Source organism: Danio rerio, chromosome 9 (assembly GCF_049306965.1).
Source record: "Danio rerio strain Tuebingen ecotype United States chromosome 9, GRCz12tu, whole genome shotgun sequence".
NCBI classification, from domain to species: domain Eukaryota; kingdom Metazoa; phylum Chordata; class Actinopteri; order Cypriniformes; family Danionidae; genus Danio; species Danio rerio.
This window is the reverse complement of record NC_133184.1, coordinates 39,917,060-39,941,743: the sequence shown is the minus strand read 5'-3', so window position 1 is coordinate 39,941,743 and position 24,684 is coordinate 39,917,060. Positions and strand designations below refer to the sequence as shown.

Genomic DNA, 24,684 nt, shown 5'->3' with positions numbered 1-24,684 from the left:
ATAACATGACAGACTTAGCCATAACTTACCAGAACTGGTTCTGACAACTTAGCCCTAACACACACATACACTTACTAAAGTTTAAAATTGGCATAAAATGGAAAAGTATCTTCCAAATACATATTGATCTTACAGTGAATTATACAGCCTTAGATGTATTTGTTGTGATATAAAAATGTTTGAACCTAGAGTGAAATGCCAGACATTGTTTACTATGCTTTCTTACAATTAAATGGAAGCTTGCATTCAGATCTGCCTCTATTCAATCAACTTCTGAAGAACAGAATTGATTTGACATTTTGTCATCATTGACTCAAACAAGAACATGAATTCTTTTTTTAATGCGCTTAAAAATCAAATAGCATTAACCGTGATAAAGAGAAATATAGTGTATAAGCAAGCAGTGTATACCATTATGGTACATTTGAGTCTTAGAATGACATATAAGAGCCCTCTAAACACTGTTTTGGTTAATAGGGTGTAATGGATCAGATTAATCTGTGGTCTGCGCGAGTCCTAATGCCCCAGTATAGTGAAAGGGACATCATACTATCAGTGGGCACAGTCTTTTGGATGAGACGTAAACCGAGGTCCAGACTCTCTGTGGTCATTGAAAATCCAAATAGTTGGTGTGTGGTAAGGGCACTGGCACAGTTGTCCAAGTGGATGCTGCACACTGGTGGTGGTGTGGTGAGAGCCCCCTCTCATGATTGTGAAGTGCTTTGAGTGTATGCCCATACATGATAAATGCGCTATAGAAATACACATTATATTACATCCGTAAAATGAACAATAAGTAATTGAGGTTTCTCAATGAAATGAGTAAGTAAACAACATAAGTCATGTTTCCATCCAACTATTTTTTGCGTATTTTATGGCCCGTTTCCACTGAGTGTTATGGTAAGGTTCGGTTTGGTACACTTTTATGGCCGTTTCCACTGTCAAAAGGTGAACCGAACCGTACCGTAACACTTTTTCGTCACCCTTTCGAAAGGGTACCAAACAAGAGAAATGGTACCAAAAGGCAGAGCTAGACGTGCAGCTGAACGCTATTAGTTTACAGAGATACGTCATTCGCTTATGCAACAAGCCAGAATGAAAACAAAAAAACCGCCATGTTTAAAATACACACACAGCCGAGAGATTACAGCGGAATTATAGATACATATAATAACGAGCCATGGTCGATCCGGGCTCAAACAAACCTTGTCATCGTCTTGATGAACAGCCACCTAGCCATGGAGTAGAGCAGAATCTACCCTGTGCCTCGTAGTTTTTTTACAAGCCAGTTTGAAGCACGAGCGGTTTTGTTGTTTTGAACCTAATTAAGGACGAAATGTGTGTAGCTTTTTGTTTAGTTGGTAACATATATTGGAAACTGTAAGGACTGTATGCATTCATATACGTTGCATTTATGTATTTATTTAATATAATTACAGACGTTAAAGTAGGCTATTTCACGTTGTCATTGATCTGCAGTTATAATCAAATCCTGTTCATAGAAAAGTTACTAATAAACATTTAGAAACAAGTATTTATGTGTGTAAAGCGTCTGTTTTGTAAGAAGTGCTTTGCATATGATATGTGAGCGACCTGTACAGCTTTATTGTAGACATTTCCTCGAGCGAGAACGATGCGACTAAAACTTTGTCATACACCACACCCAACAAACGGGTACCCTTAGTAGTGAAAACGCAAGCCTGATGAAGGTGACCCGTACCGACCCGAACCGTACTGTACCAGTCAATGGAAACGAGTCATTATAATAATCGCAAAAAAATATATAATTAATTGAAAATGCCCATAAAAATGTTTTATTCAATAAAAAATGTGAATAAACCATAATGAAAACACATTTGCCGATATCCTCTCGCCAAAAGTCCGTCATCAAAGTGGTTCACTATTATTACCTGCTAGAACTGTTGAGCTGTCTAGAGCTTCCAAAGAGCATTGCATAAGTCTAAAAGCCACCACGTTCATTGTGTTTCATCTTCTGAAGGCTTAAGTAATTCATTATATAAGAAAATAAATTTATTTGATATATGACACCAGGTTATCAGGAAGTGAAGATTTTGTTTTCTTTGATTAAATGGAAACGGTGCATTAATTTGCAAATGTTTTTTGCAATATACCAACTTTGCTCATAATTCGCATCATTTGATGGAAACATATCCACTATTTTAATGTAACAGCACCATTAATAGATGAAACCATGCATCCGCACAATTTACTTATCAATTTTCTAAAGGCACTAACAGTAAATCACTCTCAAAAACTCTCCTCAGAGCTAAAATGAAGCACAAAATACTGATTTATTCAGCAGGACGGTGGTGAGATGGAAACACCATTTACTCACGCTACACTCAGAAGTGAGTAATGTCCTTTCAAATAGACAAACCCCAGGAATGGCCCTTAATCTCCTTCCACTGAAGTTTTGAGTTTGAGAAATGTGTCATTTTGGCTTGAACGGGTAACGAGGATATAATCTTTTCTGCATGACCTGCCAGCTTTGAACACAGTGCTTCCTCTGCATCTAAATCAGACCTTTTCACATGAGACTAAAGATAAACTGTCTTAATCCTTAAACAATGTCATTTGTTTACCGCAAAAACATGGCGTGCTTACAGAGCTGTGAAAACACAAAACAAAAGCAATCCATTCTCCTTCACTGTACGAAGTGAAAACTTTTTTTTAGCTGCTGATTGGACGGAGACGATGACACAGCATAACATGTTGGGATGACTTTGAGTACATCGGCATGAAAAGCTCAGAGCCCTAGTGACATGTTTACATAACAGTGCTGTAGGACATGAACTCGCACACACACACACACAAATACAAATACAAATGCCCTGATCCATTAATCTCACTCTCAAACTGCGGTCAATATCAATCGTATTATGCATAAAAGCATATACAGTGATCTTAAACCATTGATCAATCATCTACAGGTTTCTGATCAGTATTATATAAAAAGGTTGTCCAAGAAAGCACCGCTACACTGAGACACGTTTGTATCATACACCTGTTCAGGGCACCACTATGTTAAGAATTTATGGACAATGGCAATAAAGTGACCATAAATAGTCAGAGCAGGGCACTTTGCTAAAGGTGAACGAATGAAGGATTATGCCATGCGAATCCTTGTTCTGTTGCATCACTATGGATTCACAGGCGAAAGGAAACATGCTATCAGTTGGTATTAAAGCAAGCCAAGAAAACGCTGTGTGTGGATTCGGCTTCAAAACAACCTGCTGAGCACTTTATTTGAAGTACATATGAAATCAGTTTCTTGCTATAAATGATTCTGTAGTTAAATTGTGTTCAAATTAGCGTAACGAACCATCTTTCTTTTTTTGCAATGGTTTTACTCTTTTGGCTAAAGCCACAAAGAGGGAATTATAATGTTAACCACAAGCAAACAGCCATTTGGGCTATTTTTGTAGGTACAAGTGCGACATTCATGCTGTGAGACATATATTAATCAGAAGACACAAGGCAGCTACAGGCATCGATTTGATGCCAACATAATTAGAACAACCACTTGTAAATGATTTGATCAGTCAACATGAGCAAAATCACGTTTTTAAGTGGACTGGACTGAATACGATGCATCAAAAACAGAGACAAATTGTAACAGGCTGCAGAAATCAATAAGACTAAACTAATTTAGGAACAAGATGTCTTGAGCATTCTTTAAATACCTTAAGTCTAAATTGTGCACATCTGAATCCATGACAATGTGATATCAATGCATACACTGCCTCTCTGTGTAAAAAATGCGAAATCTAGCCAAAGAGACAGTAAAAACAGCCAAAGCACAGGAATTTTTAAATCTCAGAAGCGCTATCATCTGTAAACATGAAAACACAAACAAACATGCCGTCCCCTTGGCAGAACAGCAGCTGGAGGTTTAAGGCTGCTTTTATTTGTCCCTGACATTAACGCCGCCATTCCATTCCAGTCCTTACCTTCTCCGGTTGTCATAGAGCAAGCGTCTCTTCAATTCACACAGAGACCGCAAATATAACAAAGCTGTAGCTTTTTTTTTTTACAGTGCCTCTCTCTCAGCTCTCCGCCTCTCCCTCCCTTTCCCTTCCTGCTGCTGTGGTCTTGTGACTTCACCAAAGACAAAAGCCACCCAACTATTTGAAATAAAGGACTTAGGAAGCATTTCCTCTGTAAGACTGAATGCAGGGCTGTTTGCTTGTCCTTGCTTCAGTTTTGATCCTGCTTGTTCGACGTGAAACATTTTCTTTGCACCAACTAGAATCGGTGCACAGGAAAGACACTCTAGATATTCTGGCCTTCACCCAAAAGATATAACACATTAGCGGTGCAATTGAAAGTTATTTCGTATTACATAATGCTATTAATATTTATACAGATAAGCACCAAAAAAGCTGTATCCAGAAGAAAATTAGGGTGTTTAAAATTTCAGGGACATTTGATTATTTACTTAAACATAATTAGTTTCTGTTTGTTAGATTTTAAGAATCAATTATTTGAATAGTAATAATAAATGAAAAATAACAATAAGCGGCGTGGTAGAGCAGTGGATATCGCTGTCACCTCACAGCAAAAAGGTTGCTGGATCAAGCCTTGGCTGGGTCAGTTTTCTCTAGGTGCTCCGATTTCCCCCACAAGTCCAAAGACATGCGGTCCAGGTGAATTGGGTAAGCTTAATTGTCCGTAGTGTATTTGTGTGAATCAGATTGTGTGGATGTTTCCCAGTGATGGGTTGCAGCTGGAGCAGGGTCTGGTTACACCAGCAGTGTGTAAGTTGAAACGTAACCTAGTAGGGACTTAAAAGAACACTAAGTTACAACTTACACATTAATTAATATTCTTTGTTTCACCAATGAACTTAGTTTAAACTTAACGCTACAGTCTAACTAAATATTAACGGCAGCCTCGCCCCATGTATAACGGTAGAAAAGAGACAACAGCGAGATTAGTTTACATCGAGGAGCTTGTGATCATAATGAAGAATGATCTCCCTCTACTCTAAGTCTCATTTTCCTCCCATATCTCGCATTATTCCGGTCTGTGAAAGAAGAGTTTAATTTTATATCAAGGATTGTTCCTGTCAATTGTATCTATCAATTAAAAAATGAGAATTTCTTTATGACTGAGTTTTTCCTTTTGGTATTTATCTCTTTGATGATGTAGGATATTAAAAAGTTTTGATAACTCTGTGTATTCATGGCTCGGGAAGCAGATGTGTGCGTAGCCTGTTATTAGTGACTGACTAATTTAATGTACTATAAAAATGCAATGTCATTTCATTTTTATATGACACTTATAGATGTATAAGTTGCAGAGTTTTAAAGCAGTTAACAATTTAAATGCTTTTTATTGGATAATACTTCATTTAACGCAACTACGCATGACTTTACGGAGAACTTACAATCTACTAACTACACTTTGCCCTAAGTACATGTGGTGCAACCAAAGTGGAACTTTACATTCCAGTTTGAAAAAGAACTTACGAACAGCTGGTACACCAAATCCTAGGTCTGGGCTTCCGAAATCGAATTCTTCCATACTATATAGTATGCCAAAAACAGTATTTGAGTCGACTAGTATGTCTGAATTCATAGTGTTCAAAAAACAGTATTTCAAGAAGTACCCAGATGAACTTCTGAAGATTCTGAAGTGTGCATTTAATGGACTGTATGCTATCCCATGATGCAACAGGAGATAATTTATGAATGGGAGTAAAAAGACACAACTGAGGTTGGTAAGTCACGTGATCATGACAAATGGTGGATGTAGTATGTCCGAGTTCCATTCAAACTACTCGCATTCATAGTATGTACTTTTCTAATGGTCATGTAGTAAAAATTGAAATTCAAATGTAGTACCTAATCAAGTGGTAGGCGTTTTCAGATGCAGCCATTCTGTTTGTTTTGTTTTCAGTTTGGCAGTAGTCACCATGAGGGGCTGTTGCCGCCTGTTTGCTTTATATTTATTTAATTATTCAATTCAATTCAGGTTTATTTCTATAGCGCTTTTCACAATATAGATTATTTCAAAGCAGCTTTACATAGTTAGTCCAGATTTTAGAGTTGAAGTTCAGTTTAGTGTGGTTTAAATTTCACTCAAGAAAATGGCATGTTTAGTGGCGACAGTGGAGAGGAAAAAAAAAATACTTCACTAATTGACAAATTGAAGGGGGGAAAAAAATATTTAAGCATTTAACAGTTTGTAGGTTCTCCGTCTAGTTCGTCCCAATGGCCAGGAAGCCATCAGCTTCATTACTTTATTATGCTGCATCAATGCACAAAAAGCTTTTGAATACATGTATGTACTTAGATTAACCTAATTGGACAATACAAGGTCATGAACTGAGTTTTAAAGCGTTAAGATCTTCTAGAATATGCGCTACAGAAATATAAATGACAAAAGTTGTACATTTAGGAGATCATTAGGTAACTAATAGTAGTCTGAAGACAGTATTTATTAAATATACTGTCACAAATAGTGCACTGATTTTCAAATCGGAAACAAAATGTGGTTATTACTAGGCCCACACGGAATCTGCGCGCGCAGAATTCCGCAGATTTTCCACAGAATTCCGCAGATTTCTGCAGATTTTTAGCCCATCATTAATTCTGTTTATTTACTTGAGTAAATGTGTAAATCTGAATTAATTCAGTTTTTATTCAGTAGTTTATTACTTTTTATTTCATATATTAAGGTTTTAGTTATGATACTCCGCTGGATACTCCTAAAATAATTCCACAAAAATCCGCAGATTTTTACCAAAACTCTCCGCAGAAATAGCAAAAAACGTCCGCAGATTCTGTCTGGCCCTGGTTATTACATATGCAATATGCTCCAGTATGATGCAGGAAAATTGAAAGATCCACCAATTTTCAGAGAAAAAAAAACAGTAACCAAAACAGAAAGCATTACATGTACATCTCTGATTAAAGCTTCACCACAGTGTATCCAAATCAGTCTCCATGCCGAAAGCATGCATGAACAACGAGTCTTCATTAGTAAAACTCTCACACCTCAAATCCTTAATATGCAGCAACGTGAACCAAGAATACATCAAAGCTTTTCAATTTCAGAATCAGTGTGACATTAAATAGATCAAAACTCTTAAAGGTGACAAAGCGAGTCCCTTTGAATCAGACATTTCTCAAAGCACTGCAGCACACAACATAAAGAGTATTGCTCTCTTTCTTTCTCCCTTACAGATGTAATTTTAAAGTCAACCCTTATCCTTAAAATGAGGACAGATTCACATTTTCTCTGGTTTTACGGACAGATTTATAGTTCTGCAAAGAAAACTAAAACCTATGGAAATGATCAACCCAATAAACAGACATTTCAGTGAAACCACAAAAATATCCTTATACCCCAGATGCTGTTTTCAACCACCCACTGAAATGCAAAACGAGTACAAATCCTGTAGTATAATGTGCCACGGGCCGCAGGGGAGACAGGGGGAGGAGGGGAAGGAGAAAGGGACCTAGACCTCCTCGTTCTGTCTTGAAAACAAACATGTTTCATACCACCCTCTAATACTTTTAGACCTGCAACAGTCTTCTTCATTAAGCATGATGAAAAAAGCCTTTTGTGCCGTCATCTAGTGCATCTGATCAAATCAATATTGTCAATTAAATAGCAAATACATTCTTCCAAAGGTATAGTACAAAGCATCTCATATAGTTTATGCAAGTATTACACTCATCATACTGAAATTTTTTGTTGCGATGCTACAAATACAAATATTAATAAGAAACAAAAATACCTTAAGGGGTGTGAGAAGTGATGAAATGTTAGAATTATAAATGTAGACTGCATTATAAGGCACGTTGATATGTATTAAAGTAATATGACATGTATCCTTTCCAAAATGCAGAGATGAGCTCAATTAAAGAAAAAGCATTTAGGATGGAGAAATGGTAATGATAGGGCTGCACAATATATCGTTTCAGCAACGATATTGCAATGTGCACATCTGCAGTAGTCACATCGCAGGATCTCCTATGTTGATTTATATAGTTTAGGATTATATGTATATTTTATCAGCATTATATAGCCAAACAATTCCAAATACATGAGATTTGTGGAGTTACTGCAGATTTTAACCATAATAGAGTAAAAGTTTATCATTTGCACATTTTTAACCCCTAAGAGAGTTTAAAGGTTCAAGACACCCACGTTTTTTTAATAAAAATTAGAACTGACTTGTGTGTGTTAAGCATCAGTTAAGACGATGTTAGCACCTGTCAGCTTTAGTTGTGGGGAAAACTGGATAATTCTGAGCTTTTGTTCCCTAATTACATCTTCTGGATTTAAAATTATTTTTGGGGCGGGATCAAAACTAGTGACATATCGTGAATCTGCTAGTGAAGTGATGATGCGTTGGTTTCTCATTAATATTCATAGCTGAGTTTTCTTATCCTATGAGAAGACCCTGCTTCTTAATTATTCATGAGAGCATGTGCTTTCCGAAGGCAAGGCAGACCTGCCAAGCTGTGAGACCCAATGACTGGGTGAGATCGTGTCCACGCATGGCAAGCAGTATTTAGCCGTTCATAAAGGGTCGTAATGTTATGTGTTTGTTTACATGATTCACAAGGTTTTTTGCATGTGTTTCCCTGCGATGCTGTCAGGGCTGATACAGCAAAGTTGTTGATTTGTAGCAAGCATTTTTTTAATTGAATTGGGATTCAGGAGTCCTCCTCATTTATAGTGTTTACATATTTATCTAATGATAAAACAAATGTGTATATGAAATTACGAATAACAAATGTAGCAGGGCATTAAATTCCTGTTTATTTCTTCTGCATTTTAACTTTGTAAACTATAAAATCTTGGGTCTCCCCACGGTTTGCGCCTTATTTTGTGAGTCAACTGACAAGGTGTTTATTCCCCTCTTTCTTTTCCCGCTCTGCCGGCCATGCCCACTCCTCCCTCTCGTCGCCGCTCTCCACGCACATTATGATGGATTTTTTTACGAATTCTGAGGTGGACCTGAACCAAAAGAGAGGGGTTTTCATGGCCCTTTAAAGCATTCAGGCACATAAAATTTTACCATTTGTAACTTCAATAAAAAAAATATTTCATTAAACTATTTAAACAACAAAAACTTTTGCTGTAGTTTTATTTTATATTAGTTTTTTCCAATTTCTGCAGATGAAAACAATTAAGACTATCCAGAAAACCATAAAGCCCTGTATAGTTTTTATATTTGTTTATCTGTGCTTGTAATTTGTTTATCACATTTCATGCATCATTCACTCCCCTACAGAATTATCCCAATCTAAACTGTATAAATTATTCCCATATATAGAGCTATTTGAGTCACCTGGTGAAATTGTATAGATATTGTAAAAAATAAAAACCACAGAAATACAAAATAATCGCAACTTTAATTTTTCCGAATATCGTGCAGCCGTAGTTCATTTCTTATAAAAAAAAAATAATAAATTTAAAAAAAAAACTGTTTATAGATTAAAAAAAGAAAACTTTTGATCCAATTAGAAATGACATGAGGATTAGAAATAACTTATTGAACAAAGTCAGGGTAAACAAAAATAAAAAAAATACAGCACTGTAAAAAATGCTGGGTTCCACATAATCGATTCATGTTGGAACAACATGAATGAATTAAGTTAACGTATTAGTTTAAGTGGAATGAAGATAAAACAATTAAGTTCCCCCTCACTGCTCCCCCCAAAAAACAAGACGTGTGTTGTTTCAACTCATTTTAAATAAGCAGTTTAAACAAACATCAAACATCATGTTTTGTGTGAGGATAATAATTAAAAAGCAAGCTTGAGAAACTAAATTTTTGGAATTTCATTATAAACATAGCTCTTACCTGAACCTGAGGAGAGGATCATGTTCCCAGATCTTTGGACTTCATCAAATCTGCTGAAAATTACATTCAACCTGCAAAAAAACAAAAGTAGCTAAAGATTAGTCAGTCAAAGAAAAACAATGACTAGTCCTTCAGAACAGTAACTCCTGTAAATATAATTTTTCCAACATGAGCCTGTGTACAAAACACAATCCTTAGAAACAGCTGTTGCAAATCTAACAGGAAACTCTCTCAGCAAGCAGGGTTAATGTCTATGAAATGGAAATACCTTTCATTCAGTCACTCCTTTCAGTCTGGTGAAACCTCTCAACTATACTACACTAGTACTTTGGAAATACTTGGACAGTTAGCTAAGGAAATAATGACATGATGATGTAAACTCCAAAAATATGGACACAACGGAGAATAAAAGTAGCTGGTGGCTTCACATGTTGGTCAGACAGCCTAAAAGGGCAGTTCATGGCCAGAACAAGCTACAATGAGATCCAGACGTTTTGCTTTTAGCAAGAAGTCTGGTTGGGCGAGACTGGCCATGATGTAACATTTGATGTTTCAACATTTCAGCATGGGTGATTTTGTGATCCTATCAGTGTCATGCAGGCTTTACACCAACTACATTTGGCCTCACAGCAAACCAGCAGATCCAGAAGTGTGTTGCATATGTAGAGGGTAGCCATTCAAAACAGAGGTCATCCATGCATCCGAGTTGAGATGATTCTACCTAGAAAATGCACTTGAGAGTGGGAGCAATCATGACTGCCATCGTGAAGGGTCGTTTCAAATGTTGCTCCAAAGTTTGAACACTTTAAAACAATGTTGGGAACTTCCCTTTAGTATAGCAGCCCTAAATTGTTCCATTTTAAAGGGCCACACAGAATTATTGCTTTTGAAACTCTACAACTGATTGACAACTTTCTATTCCATGAGTCTTTTCGCATGGCTTAATTTGTAATGTAGACTTTTTTTTTTATATCCCCTACACTAGTCACTTATGGAATTAAACACCTATTAAATAATGGCATTGTTTTTATATATTTGGGTAATACTTTAGTTTACATGACAATTCATGCTATTGACTACTGGCTTATTAACACCTTATTAAAATATTAACTGTTCATTAGTAGTCAAAGTATGATCTTTTTCTGCATCTCTAATCCTACTAAAAACCTAAACCCAACTTCTACCTAACTAGCTATTAATAAACAGCTAATTGGTAGTTTATTAAGTTAGTAGTGTTAGTTAATGGTTTGTTAATACAGTGAATTGTGACCTAAAATAAAGTGTTACCAATATTTCTTTAAACTGGAATATTGCGGTGTTTATTATACATGATTTATACATGCCCTAATAATCTGTGTCTGTTTACATTAGTTTAACTCGTTACGCAAGTTTAAATCTATTAAAGACCCCTCTTTTCACTAGCAAATCCATAACATACAAACAAATTGTTCAAATACAAATCCCTGTTAGGCTGCATTAGGGCAATGGTCCATATGTTTGCAGATATTTAAGACAGACTCTAAGGGAATACACTTGTTTATCTGAAAAACAATGCTAAAGTCAAAATATTCTTATGAATGCAAAATAAAAATGCAAAAAAATGCAATGTGATTTTTTTTTTCTTTTGCTAGAAGAATGGCATTGCTGCTTGTGTTAGTGTGTGTCTCTCTCCCTTATGCAATGGTTAGCATTCATTTGGATCCGGTCCATATGCAGCTAAATTACTGAGGTGCACTGAGGACAACCACAACACAGCCCTACACAGTCAGAAAGGACATCGTTGAGATGAGCCCACAGGACTGATCCTCAACAAAGACCAGTGAAGGGACAAATCCTTAGCACTGTCGCTTTAGGCTTGCTTTTTGGGGGTCAGAAGAGATTCAAATTCCACAACATTGACATACATACTGAACTGAAACATCACTGAGCCCTGTTCACACCTGGCATTAAGATGCACTTAATCTAAACACAAGTGGACAACACTAAGTACAGGTGTGAATGTGTTGTAAAATGGACAAAAGAGACATTTAACCACCTGGTGTGAACAATGTGACTTCTTTGCCTTTTATCTCTCTAAAGTTATGAACATAATTGCATTATTCAAGCGGATATAGAAACAAAGATGAGTTTACTTTAAATAACTGCCCCTCCACTTGCAATGTCATCTTTTCTTTTTTCTAATGATGTGTTAAAAAAAGATCCAATTAATTTCTAATGAACAAAATTAAGCCACACTCTACATTTGGATCTCATCTAAAGGCTGACTTATACTTTTAGCTGCTGCTGCGTCGAGAACCTCCACTGACTGCGCGCGCAACTCACGAAACGGACAAGGCTTTTATACTTGACACCTTAGACATTGTTTTATTCTTTAAAACGACAAGTCAGACGTAAAAAACAGAGAAGTAGAAAGTTTCCGGAACGAAGTCATATCATTAATATAATTTGTTACGACTAAAGTTTATTATATTTTATTGCGCATTGCATGTGTCTTTTACTTTGTCCCACCTTCTTGTTGTTTTTGTGTTATCCCATATTTTGTATTTTGTTTGGAAAATCCACCACCCCAACACATTTGTTTTTCCGTTTATTTTGCCCATGTTGTTTACTCCTAGATATGGGGCGTAATACATTCAAGATTTGAAACAAATTATTTTTATTATTTTTTTATACTTTATTTTAATGATTATAAAGATTTTTGATACTATTTAAGATTTTTTAAATCAAACTTTAATGTATCACTTGCTTTTGTTAATATCTCGAACAGTTCTACCTATTAAAGTAAAATATCAATGACAACAAAACATGGGTTGCTCTAAAATAATATTTTTTATTATGGCAAAAAATAAAAGCCAAAAAAAGTACACTTACCAAAAAATAGTGTTTTTGTAGATTTAGGGCATACTCACACTATGTACAGTTACCTTGAACCGGGCCAAAGCATGCATGCCCCCCCTCCCGTCTCCCCCTGATGGCCAGCACTCACATTAGTTGGGCCTGGGTCATGTCTCGCTTTCAGTTTTATGCTCAGGCACATTTTGCACTCACACTACAAGTGTATCGCCCCGAAGTCCAGGTAAACCGCGCTCTGGCACACCTCTTCCAACCGGGCCATGGCCGGCCAAGTGAACTGTGCCTGAGCCCGATTCAGAGCACTCACACTTCTCAAACGATCCAAGAAACGGGCCTGAGCACGGTTCGGATAGCATAGTGTGAGTACGCCCTTAGCCTGCACTAAAATTCACACATAGGCTACCAGAAAAATAGGTCATCAGTAAATTGTAAACCAATAGGTTCAAATATTCTTTTCCCTTCATCAAAGAAATAATTTGTTACTTCACTTAAGTTTTGTAACTATTAAATAGTTTTAAATTCAAAACTGTAATATTTACATCAGAGTAAAACCTATGAATGGTGGAAATAATTTATTCTGTAATTGTTTATTAAAACCAACTGGGTCTTCACTTTTGCCATGGCCTCTCTTTTTGATTTCAACAAACTTATCCCTTTCCCACAGCTTTTGCAATTTCTAGCCAATATTTATTGTCCATCTGGTTGTCTCAATGATCATGCATGCACGGATCTTAAAGATGTCAGTACAGGTATAACTGTTTCAGACAAAATCATTTTTAAAGTGATTCATATTCAACTCAAATCAAATGTGGCGCCGCACAAACTGTTCACTCAAGTTGAAAAAAACGCGGACTCAATCGAACTAGCAAACACGTCAAGTATAAACCAGGCTTAAGAAGAATAACTTCGGATTGATGGTGACCGTAAGCATCAAAGTGTTGGAAATATACTATTATTAGAAGAAATAAACACTCTACATGGATCTCAAGGGAAAATATGATACAATCTCTTTAATAAAGCAACACTTTGGAGGGAAACACCCTAAAATGACAACAAACTCTTTGGAGCACATATGAAACCGAACCATGCAGCACATCTTCCTAAAACCTCTCCCACTACGCACATTCACAGAGATGAGGGTGTTTTCTATCTGTAAAACCCTCTGAGAATCCTTCATCCTTTCAATCCCTCTCGGAAGATTGTCTGTGCAGATCCCAAGAGCCTTGAGCATCAAAGCCGATTCATCCTCATGTTCTCAGCACCCTGTGAGGGGGGATTCTGCCATGCTTAAATGTAGACGGGATGCCACCTCTCTGACTCATGGCAAAGAATCATTTTTTGGTTCTAAATAAGGTTGGGTGACATTGAATATTCAAAATGTTCACTTGCCATGTTAATTGTTGGCTCTACAAATAAAGTGATTAAGTTTAAGTTCGAAGTTCAGACTAACTGGCAAAATCATTAAATTTTAAGTTAGACAAGTCATTAAAGCTCTGTAATATTAATATTTAACACTGCTTTTCCCAACAATCATGCTGTTCGGATTTCATTTTAAATGAAGGCATCCCTGCTTACAATGACTGACAAATGCAAACACTTAATCCTGCAAAGTCCATCATTTCTGCTTTACCAACTGCCTCACAACAGGGTTTTGAATTGCAAATGAGATGCTTTTCTGCATTTTCAGAGGAGTAAAAAAAGTGTTGCTTGCTAAACCGCTGTGCAACAGTGTTCAAAAGAGATTTCTTCCTTTATTCACTTCATCCATGCAAACTGACTGCATGCCTCTATATTAAGCTGAGAAGATTTGAATTTCACAAAGACAGTCACGACAGTCCACAAAATACATATCAGCGCTAAAAAAAATGACTGCCTGTCAGCATGCTTAAAATGAATATTGAGCATTTGGAATATTAAAACTATGCTGCACACGCTTGATTTCAGCTAATCGTGGGCTTTAGTGAGAAACCAATGAGGTTCTGATTCTGTCACAGATCCCCTCCAAGGGCCATTTTAATTGTGTGGTTTTCATTTATAGTAAATGGTTTTAGTCTAAACCCAAAGAATTCTGGGCACATATGAGCATGAAGCCGACTAAGAGGGCAGCACAGAAATTATACTAATCTAATCAAATCTAATGAGTGCCGCTCTCGGAAATGAATAAGCATCAGCTTAAAATAGTTTAATATAACCCAAACTATTATATTAATGAGATTTGGTGGCCTAGTACAAACATAACAGATTTGCATTACACTTGCATACACAATTACTTTATACAAAGGAGCTGATGGTTTGACATTGTGTCTTAAATGTGCTGTGTAAGCTTTTGACACTTCTAACGTATAAAATAGGACAGTATGTTTGCAGATATTTAGGTAACATGGTAAGTGAATGCACTTGTTTATCTGAAAAACAAGGCTAAAGTCAGTTATACTTCAAAATGTGTGTTGGAATGTCTTGCTGCATCCAAATTTGCATACTTTACAACCTAAATAATATTTGAATATATGTCCGAAACTGTAGTATGTTGAAAAGAGTATGCCAAAAGTTCCCAGATGGATGGTAGAAATTTAAAGTGAAGAACTGTCCGCACTCGAATCGCTAATGCCCAAAATGGGTTGGACATGAATTCCATTAGAACTACAAACTCTAGTAAACAAACTACAAACACGGTGGACATGTGAGACCAAACATCAAGTCAAGAGGCATTGGTAAAGATTTTTTTTTTAAATATATGTTTTGAGGGGTTTTTAACCTTTATTTTATAGGATAGTAGAGCGGAGACAGAAAAGAATTGGGAGCAAAGAGAGAGAAGAAAGATCGGAAAAGGATCTTAAGTTAGGAATCGAAATCGGGCCACCGTGAGCACCTCAGTGCCATATGTTGATGCACTAATAACTAGGCTAATGGAAACCAACGAGGCTTTGGTAAAGTTGACTGAATGACCCACATTAGTGGGTCCAGGACAATGATGAGAGAAACTACAGGGAGAAAATGAAGCGACAACAACTTAGTTCTGAATGTTTAAAAAAAACTAAGGAGTTGGTGATCGAGTTCAGGAAAAAACACCCCACTTATTCCCCTTTATATCAACAGCATCGTAGTGGAGACTGCATAGCAGCTAAAATTCCTGGAGGTCCACATTACTGATTACTTGACTTGGTGTCTCTATACTACTTGTCTTGCAAAGAAAGCACACTAGCGACTGCATTTTCTGAGAAGGTTAAAAAGAGCACACCTCAGCCCATCAATCCACACAACATTTTGCAAAGGAGCTTTTGAGAATGTTCTCACTAATGGCATTTAACTTTGGTATGAGAATAGCAGTGAACTACAAGAACACTATTAAGAAGATAATAAAGTCAGCTGAAAGGTCAGTTGGAGTCAAAATGACATCTATCAAGGAACTGTATCAACAACATTGTCTGTCTAGGGCAAATAACATTTTAAGGCATGTAACCCACCCTGGCCATAGCCTGCTAACGCTCATGCCGCCAGGCTGGCATTTATGAAGCCTAAGGAGCAAATCAGTGCGGTTTCGTGACTTTTGAGTAATACCGTATCTTAAATACTATGGATAGCTAGTATGTAAAAATAAATCAATAAATAGTTAAACTAGCACAAATTGTTAATATTACAACTACTATAGCAAACTGTGCAATAGTTATTTAAGTATTAATTTATTCCCCTTTGTGATTTTTTTTTTAATTGGGTAATTTTTTGTTTAACTATTTATTATATATTTATAATTTATTAAAGCTTATTTATAATGTTAGCTTTTAATAGTGTTAGATGTTTTTTTATGTTCTTGTTGGGTCTGATGCAAACTAATTTCGTTGTGCATTACAATCTATTGTTTTGAATGACAAAAATGAAGGAAACTGATCTGAACTCAAATTATTAATTAATATCTAGCCAACTGGAAAATATTTAAATTACAGTTGTAAAAGTTGTAAAAACAATGTAAACTTACATAAAGACATGTTTGGACATCTGAATGCATAATTATCCAAAAACCCAAGGAGATATCTGAATGAAAGACTCGTGAATGACAGATTAACCTGCTGCTGCATCTCCGATAAAGTAAGTAATTAAATTTGAAAGATATGTGGATGATGTGTCGAGATGATTGACAGGGGACGTAACTAAGCAACAAAATGACCCATTTATGCGGAAATTGTATGTCCCAAATCTTGCATACCTTATCATTACACACTCAAAAGTTTGTACTTTTTCTTCACAAAAAAGTACGTAGTAGAAGTATGCGAATTGGGACGCTGCATCTGTCATTGTTTTCATCTGTGTAACGCCCACTGTCAGTTAACCCAAATATATTTCAGCACCCCAAGTTGCCTTGACGGAAAACACATTGCATTTCAATTTAGTCAGGAAGGCTGCCTCAAAATATATTCCAGAGAACAGTAGCAGCCTCCAAAATGAGACACATTCAGAGATATAAAATCCACCTGATGTAGTTTTTAAACAGCAAATAATACAAATATTACGAAAATGGACGGTTCATTTCATTGTGGCGACCCCTGATAAGTAAATGGACTTAGCTGAAAAGAAAATGAATGAATTACAAAAATGTAAACATTAGCTGAGTAACTTGCATCATCAGGCACTCTCCTGGTAATGTTTTGAATTTAGACTGCAATACCTAGTTCAACCACTAGGTGTCAATCCTACATACTGTCAGAGCAAACTGTTTTCCCCAGGCATGTTCCAATTGAGCCTGCCCTCAAAGTCTTAAAACTATAACCACTGAGAAGATCAGAGAAACAGATGCCTGCATGCACCCTGGAGACATGCACAGATTTTAAGGGGGAGGGACACCTAACAGATGTTACAACCAAATTCAGACCACAAGCAAATGCCGACGTGCTTTCCTCCTAGCTGTGACCTCAACTTCAATCAGTTTGTGCTAAAATTCACAAAGCAAAACATCTGTGAGTGGCACACAGTTCGGAATGCTATCTGTAAGAAGGTTTAAGCTGAAAGGCAGTGTGCTATGAGCATATAAATGTAGAGGCTAAGAGCAAATTAGTCTCAAGTTAAAAAGCAGATTCAAGGTCCGCAGGGAAATTAAGACCTAATGACCTGTATGAATAGCCACTTTAGCCCCTTAAGTGAAAAGAAGCATTGCAGACTGGTTCATAAATGTTTTCATTCTGTTTTAAAACGCTTACTAATGGTGGGGAACATCTGTCTAGATTTATCAACGCCTGGTAGAAGTAAATGAACAGATAGCAACATATGTTTCTAAAGAAAAAACAGAAGAGCACAGAAGCTTATGAGGTGTCTGTGACTATGTTTAAGTGGACATCAGTGATCAAATTATTTGCCTTAATATAGGCAAGTTTTATATTAACAAAAATGTTGTTTATAAGGTAGTATAAGCAGGGCCACACAGTATCTCAAAAAAAAAAAGTGTAAAAAAAAATCAGCAGATTCATGCGGAATGATTTTAGGAGTATCACAACTAAAAATTTAAAACCGGAGATAAAAAAAACAAACTTATAAACTTTTAGGTTTTAAAATGTAAATCCATTTGAATAAATATATATTAGCACACATTTACATAAGTAAATAACTAGACTCAATGATAAGCTTACAAATCTAAAAAATCAGTTGTGTGTAATGGCAGTTGAGAGTTTCCTTTGCTGTGTTCAGGATCATTGTCTTGTTGAAATGTCCACCCTGGTTTCATCTTCATCATCCGGGTTATGTAGATGTTGGACTGAAGCACCTGACATTTATTTACACTGATGAAGGGCAGGGCCCTTCTGAGAGATTTTAACTAACTTCTAACTACTGAGAGATTTCAGTTGCTGTCTGGGATTTCCATGCCCTTTTTTACATCTCTATTTTTATGTGTTCAATACATACCAGCACACATATTTTATTGTACAATTTAATTTCTAATCTAACTTGATTAGTTTTCTTTGTATTATTGAATAAAACAATAATATGATTAAGGTGTTTACATGAGTTGCTTTTTGGATACTTCGTTCATGATCCAGTTTTACATGTTATAGCACAAAATGTATTTGGTTCATTACGCTATTCACATTTTCCTCCTAAGTTTATGTATTTTCAGGTGTTTCATTTTTAATTAAAAATTTTAATTTCATAACTCCAGTTTGGCACTTTTACTTTCATTCAGGAACACTTCATGCATACCCCCGTGACAAACGAGTTATTGGATGAGAGTATAAACTGCTGGAAGAGTGTTGTTTTAATGGAATTGGATACAGCATGCCGTATGGAGAAAAAAACTCCACATTTCGCAGTGCATGTGTCTGTGGTCCTTCACTGACTGCGTAGGTGCAGAGAATAGTGTCAAACAGCATTGTGTGTATGAAATATCCTGTTGCAAAACGCAGCAAAAAGTCCTACACGATGGAAATAGTTTGATTAAGGCGTTTACATGCCTGTACTGCACTTTAATAATGCAACTAAAGTCAGCAGACTCCACATGTCTTGGCCTGATTTCTGTTTAGTTCGATTATGACCTTAATCAGATTCAATTAATCAAGAACTGCTGTTTACATGTTAGACTCTTAATAAGAGTATTGTCTTAATTATATTAAAATCAGATTATTAGTGTTCATGTAAACGTACTCTCTTATTAGGGATCCAAAAAAAAAAAGATTTACCTTGATTGCGGCAGTCCTTTTTTGCTAAGGTCAATCCGAACTTTTTCTCCAACATGTCTGTATATTTCCACAAGGCAGTTCATGGCCGCATCTCGAACCTGGGCAGATTAAATGGACAACAATTGAACTTGTCTTGAAAATTATTATATTAGAGTCCATATTGAAAGGGTCCACTTTAATTTTTTTAATAATTTCAGTGAAAACCATTTTCTAAAATAAAATTAATGTTACATTTCCATTTAGAATATATAATATTGTGTATTATATATTGTAGAATATATATATTAGAACACATAATAATGTGAAAAAAAAAAAAATATATATATATATATATATATATATATATATATATATAAAATTTCACAGTATGTCTGATAATATTTTTTCTTCTGAAGAAAGTCTTATTTGTTTTGGCTAGAATAAAAGCAGCAGTCAAAATTATTAGCCTCTTTAAACTATATTTGTTTTCAATAGTCTACAGAACAAACCATCATTATACAATAACTTGCCTAATTACCCTAAACTGCCTAATTACCCTAATTAACCTAGTCAAGCCTTTAAATGTCACTTTAAGCTATATAGAAGTGTCTTAAAAAATATCTAGTAAAATATTATTTACTGTAATCATGGCAAAGTTAAAATATATCAGTTATTAGAGAAACAGGGGGGCTAATAATTCTGACTTTAACTGTACATATACATATATATATATATATATATATATATATATATATATATATATATATATATATATATATATATATATATATATATATAAATATACACACACACAAACACACACCCTCCCCCTATCTATCTATCTATCTATCTATCTAAAAAATTTTATTTAATTTTTTAATCAATACCAGTACTAAATGAATGCATAAAAAAGTTATCAAAATAAATCTTATTACATATTAAATTATAAAAACATATTAACATGTAAAACCAAGCAGACTGAAGAATAGCTGAATAGAAAAACACTTTAAATTACAATTAATCTTTATTTATTTTTTTGTCTTTTAATATGTGATCAAGTCATTCTTGTTCTAAATATTTCTACTGACATAATTCTTCTGCTAAATCTTATGTTTTACAATGAAATTGTTGTCAAATTAACAGTCATAATTTTTTGCTCAGGAAATTACTTATTTAATCAACATAAATGTACATCAGTTGTTTTCTAGCAACTCAAAACCACCACCAGAGGTCACTATAACTTCATTAAAATGTTACTAGCCGCATCTATTGTTCTATAAAAAAAGCCAAGTCATGAAGATCAGGGGCTAATCTTTAAATGTCTTGCATTACAGCTAATGTTCATACCTGACTTGTGGGGTCTCCAAGTAGATTACATATATGTGGTACAATTTTGCTGAGAGTTAAGCCTTGGGCACCATATCTGAAAAACAGAAGCAATGGTGATATGGAGGGTAGCATTAGTGCATCATGGGGGGTTTTGAAATCTTTGCCAAGTCCAGCTTTAATGGCTTATCCTACAAGAGTGTGCTGCTTCATTTTCAATTTAACAACTTCATTTTTCTACTCAGCAGCGAAAAACCCAACATGAGAAACTGTAAACATAAATGTCAAAGTAATTGTTTCCAATAAGAGAAACTGAAAGCTAAACCGAGATGAGAACAGCATAGAACTTACGTGTTGAGTGTTGAGATGAGACAGAGACAGACTCCCTCTCTGGTTCGGTTGTTTTTGTGCTTGAAACCCCCCAGCATTCTGTCCCATATGTACTGTAAAAAGACAATCTGAATGTAATACTATCACTCTAATACAATTATATGCCATCTAATCTTATTAAGAGACCTCCCGTCAGCCTTTTCACAGAGCGAAGGGTTTAATTCATTAACAAAATGAAATTCACGTTTAAGAAGGCATTTTGCAAGAGTGTGGAGCTGGATATTTAAATATTACATCGCAACTATTGTTTAGGTTGATGCGATATTGAAAAAAATATATAATATATATAAAATATATAATAGTATAAACTATACATATATAGCAGGTATGCTTTCAACAATGTTCCACCGTATTCATGAAGATATAGCAGAGTTAGGTTAAGAGTAAAAGTAAATAAGTTAATATTTAGTCTAAATTGAGAAAAATATCAGCACAAAGTACCTGAGGTGTAGCTGACTGCTCCATAATCTTCAGCAGCAGGATTTGATCTTGGTCTCTGACTTGATCTTTGGCATCGCCCAACCGATCTATTAAGCTAGGTAAAACTGGAAATGGAGAGAATTAAGGATTAGACGGGGTAGTGCAAAAGAAATAGGTTCATAATTAATTGGTTCAATAGTTTATTTTAGGGAAGCTTTAAATAACTGGAGGTTTACAGACTTTAATTTTACGTTTCAGGCAATTTTAAAAGCCAGGTTTCCAACTTCACATGAAGGAAATAGTCGGTTCATTTTCAAACAAGCCAACACAAAGACGCTGAAACTAGCAGTGGATTCCTGCACTACTATTATTTTTTATTTATTTATTTATTTTTTAGGAGTTTCCACCTTTAATTGACAGGACAGTACAGAATATAGACAGGAAAGCAAAGACAGCAGAAAGAGGAAAAGGATCGGCATAGGCAGGAATCGAATTCAGGTCGTTGTGAACAACGGAGTGCCATGTGGCTTTGGTGTGGATGTGCGACTTTTAATTTTATACTTAAATGTGCCAGCATGACTTCCATGTATTCTTTTATTTTCAATATTTTTCATGGTATAACAAACTGTTTTCACAATAGTCATTATCTTTAAATAATCTTTTTAATAAAGGTTTAACATCAAGTGTGCTTCTCGACAGTGTCATCTGTATCTTAAATTGTGAGTCTTTGAAATTTTAGATGATTCTGACTTGCTGTCAGTGTTTTATCGTTCATCAGCTAGGAAAAATAGTTCTGAAAAGGACCCCAATGGCCCTACTGAAAAACACCCCAGCTTAAACCAGCCTAGGCTGGTTTTAGCTGATCAACCAGGCTGGTTTTACATTGGTTTTGGCCACTTCCACGCTGGTTTTCAGCCATTTCCAGCCTGGTCTTAGCTGGTCAGGCTAGAAAATGACTAGCTAAAACCAGCTTGACCAGCTGTAAAACCAGCCTGGTTGACCAGCTAAAACCTGTCAACCAGCTTAGGCTGGTTTAAGCGTTTTTCAGTGTCGACCGTTCTTCTATATTTTTATCGTTGTAGTTGTGGTGTAAACTATCCTATTTTTTATCTTTCTAGGTATCATGCTTGGCGGGAACAGGCTTTTAGAGCGGCTGACTGTAATATTAGTTACCTAATAAACAGGAGTAAACACAGTCTTTCGAATGAGACGTTAAACCGAGGTCCCGACTCTCTGTGGTCGTTAAAAATCCAAGGATGTCCTTCGAAAAAGAGTACGGTTTAACCCCGGCATCCTGGCCAAATCTGCCCACTGGCCTCTGTTCATCATGGCCTCCTAACCCTCCCCATATCATGATTGGCATATCATCACTCTGTCTCCTCTCCACCAATCAGCTGGTGTGTGGTGTGCGGTCTGGCGCAAAATGGCTGCCGTCGCGTCATCCAGGTGGATGCTGCACATTGGTGGTGGATGAGGAGATTCCCCCCCATTGTGTAAAGCGCTTTGAGTACCTAGAATAGCGCTACATAAATGTAAAGATTATTATTATTAAAGCAAGTATAATGAAGAGAGCTGATTAGTTACGTGGTTGTAATGTTTGTTACATCAAGAGAATGTAAATACTTTATGAATTAAGGGATTTTTATTAAAATTTGGGCATTTCTAATACTCCTCTTTAATGTGAAACTTCAAAATGTGTATTAACACATTTAATAATGAACGCAGCCATTCTGTTACAAATCTAACGTTAGATGACTGTAACATCAACGCTTTAAAGCAGATAACGATTAGGAAGCAATTTCTCAGAGGGTTTTAGTGCATCCTGACAGTCTGAGTACTAAAACATTCTGAAGGATTTTTTTCTCTTCCTTCAGACCCTCTTACATAAAATAATTCTTACTTTTTATAAAAATGCAGACAGTATGAAAACAAAGTGTCATTCAGTGAGCTTTTAAAATTTTGTTAGTAGATTTCACATAGTTTTTTTCAAATGAAATATTTGTGTTCCCACCTGTACCAACTTGGGGCCGAAATCGGTCCTGTAATCTGGTCACTAAGGCAGATAGAAGGTCCATTCCCAACAACGCCAACTGAAAAAGAAATAAAATACAACACTAAATTACACACAAAAAATACTTAAATGTGTGCAACATTACAATACAATAACTCAACTACATTTCCATTGTCTAAGCATTGCAATGAACAAGGAAAGCAATCAACTAAATAAGTTCCCCACCCCCAACAGTTCGAAAGACCCGAGCAAAAAAATTATGTGTAACAAACTAGACTTCAGTCTAATTTACCACATTCTGGATAATAGACAAGGTATCACAAATTTCACCTGAATACAAAAAACCATCCAAATTCAAGCATGACTACTTACTCCAAACATTAGAATAACACAAATATTAGCATTTTCCTGCTAATACCTTTTCCGAAACATGTCTGTGCTCTGAATGAGTAGTGCAAAAGATTATGGGTATCAAACTAGGCATCTGAGACTCAATGAGTAAAGCGATGCACTATGGGTAACAAATAAGTTATGGTAGATTTCAGCTAAATACAAAATAAACTACAATACTACACTAAGATTTACTAGCTAGCTACACCCAGATGCATCCTTTGTCTGAATGAGTACAGCAAGGGCTTATGGGGAAACCTGGCAAAACTAACTTTTTATTCAATTATTTTTTTCAATATATTTGTGTGGAAGAAACAGAAAAAGGTAGTATGATGTTTTGAATTCAGCACCAGTCAACATGAGAAGTGCAAAGGATTATGGGCAACCGTCTATAAATCCTGGTCTGAATGAGCAGTGCAAAGGATTATGGGTAAATCCCCAAAATCTAATTTGTTTTGCGCTTACTCAGTCTTTTTAATACTACAGTTAAAAGTGTTCCTTTACTATGCAGTTTTAGCAAACGCACTGATACTTCCCTGACACAGTCTACATTTTGGTGTCAATTTTCATTCCAACCATCACAGAGAAGAGCGTCACAAAACAAACAGGATAAAGATGCCCCGCCCAAAACCTCAACTTTCCTTGTCATGAGGACTGTTTAATGAACACATAATGAAAACAGGCCAGCTGACACCATATCAACACAATCACATCACCTGATTTCTTCAAGTCGGCAAACGGTGCATATTATGAAAACCCTTTACAAAGTCAAATGATAATACCAAACCAGCTTGTCTAACCAATGAAAA

The 24,684-nt window shown here is 35.8% G+C and overlaps 1 protein-coding gene and 1 long non-coding RNA gene across 26 annotated transcripts in view; one reads left to right on the top strand and one right to left on the bottom strand.

Moving 5' to 3' along the window:
• Positions 1-24,684, bottom strand: part of clasp1a (cytoplasmic linker associated protein 1a) — a 127,986-nt gene that overhangs the window by 62,831 nt on the left and 40,471 nt on the right. For 24 of the 25 annotated variants that reach the window (XM_068223402.1, XM_068223403.1, XM_068223404.1 and 21 more), the window contains 6 exons: positions 23,486-23,564; positions 21,496-21,599; positions 21,016-21,107; positions 20,686-20,761; positions 19,360-19,457; positions 9,848-9,918 (listed from right to left, as the gene is read on the bottom strand). In XM_068223402.1, the coding sequence (XP_068079503.1) occupies positions 9,848-9,918; positions 19,360-19,457; positions 20,686-20,761; positions 21,016-21,107; positions 21,496-21,599; positions 23,486-23,564 (520 nt within the window). Of the gene's footprint in view, positions 1-3,971; positions 4,029-9,847; positions 9,919-19,359; positions 19,458-20,685; positions 20,762-21,015; positions 21,108-21,495; positions 21,600-23,485; positions 23,565-24,684 lie in introns of those variants that run through there. The other variant, XM_073912031.1, reaches the window with a different exon arrangement.
• Positions 4,857-9,980, top strand: LOC141376178 (uncharacterized). Its single transcript, XR_012385562.1, has 3 exons — positions 4,857-6,709; positions 6,886-8,464; positions 8,565-9,980. It is a non-coding gene; the product is annotated as an uncharacterized lncRNA (long non-coding RNA).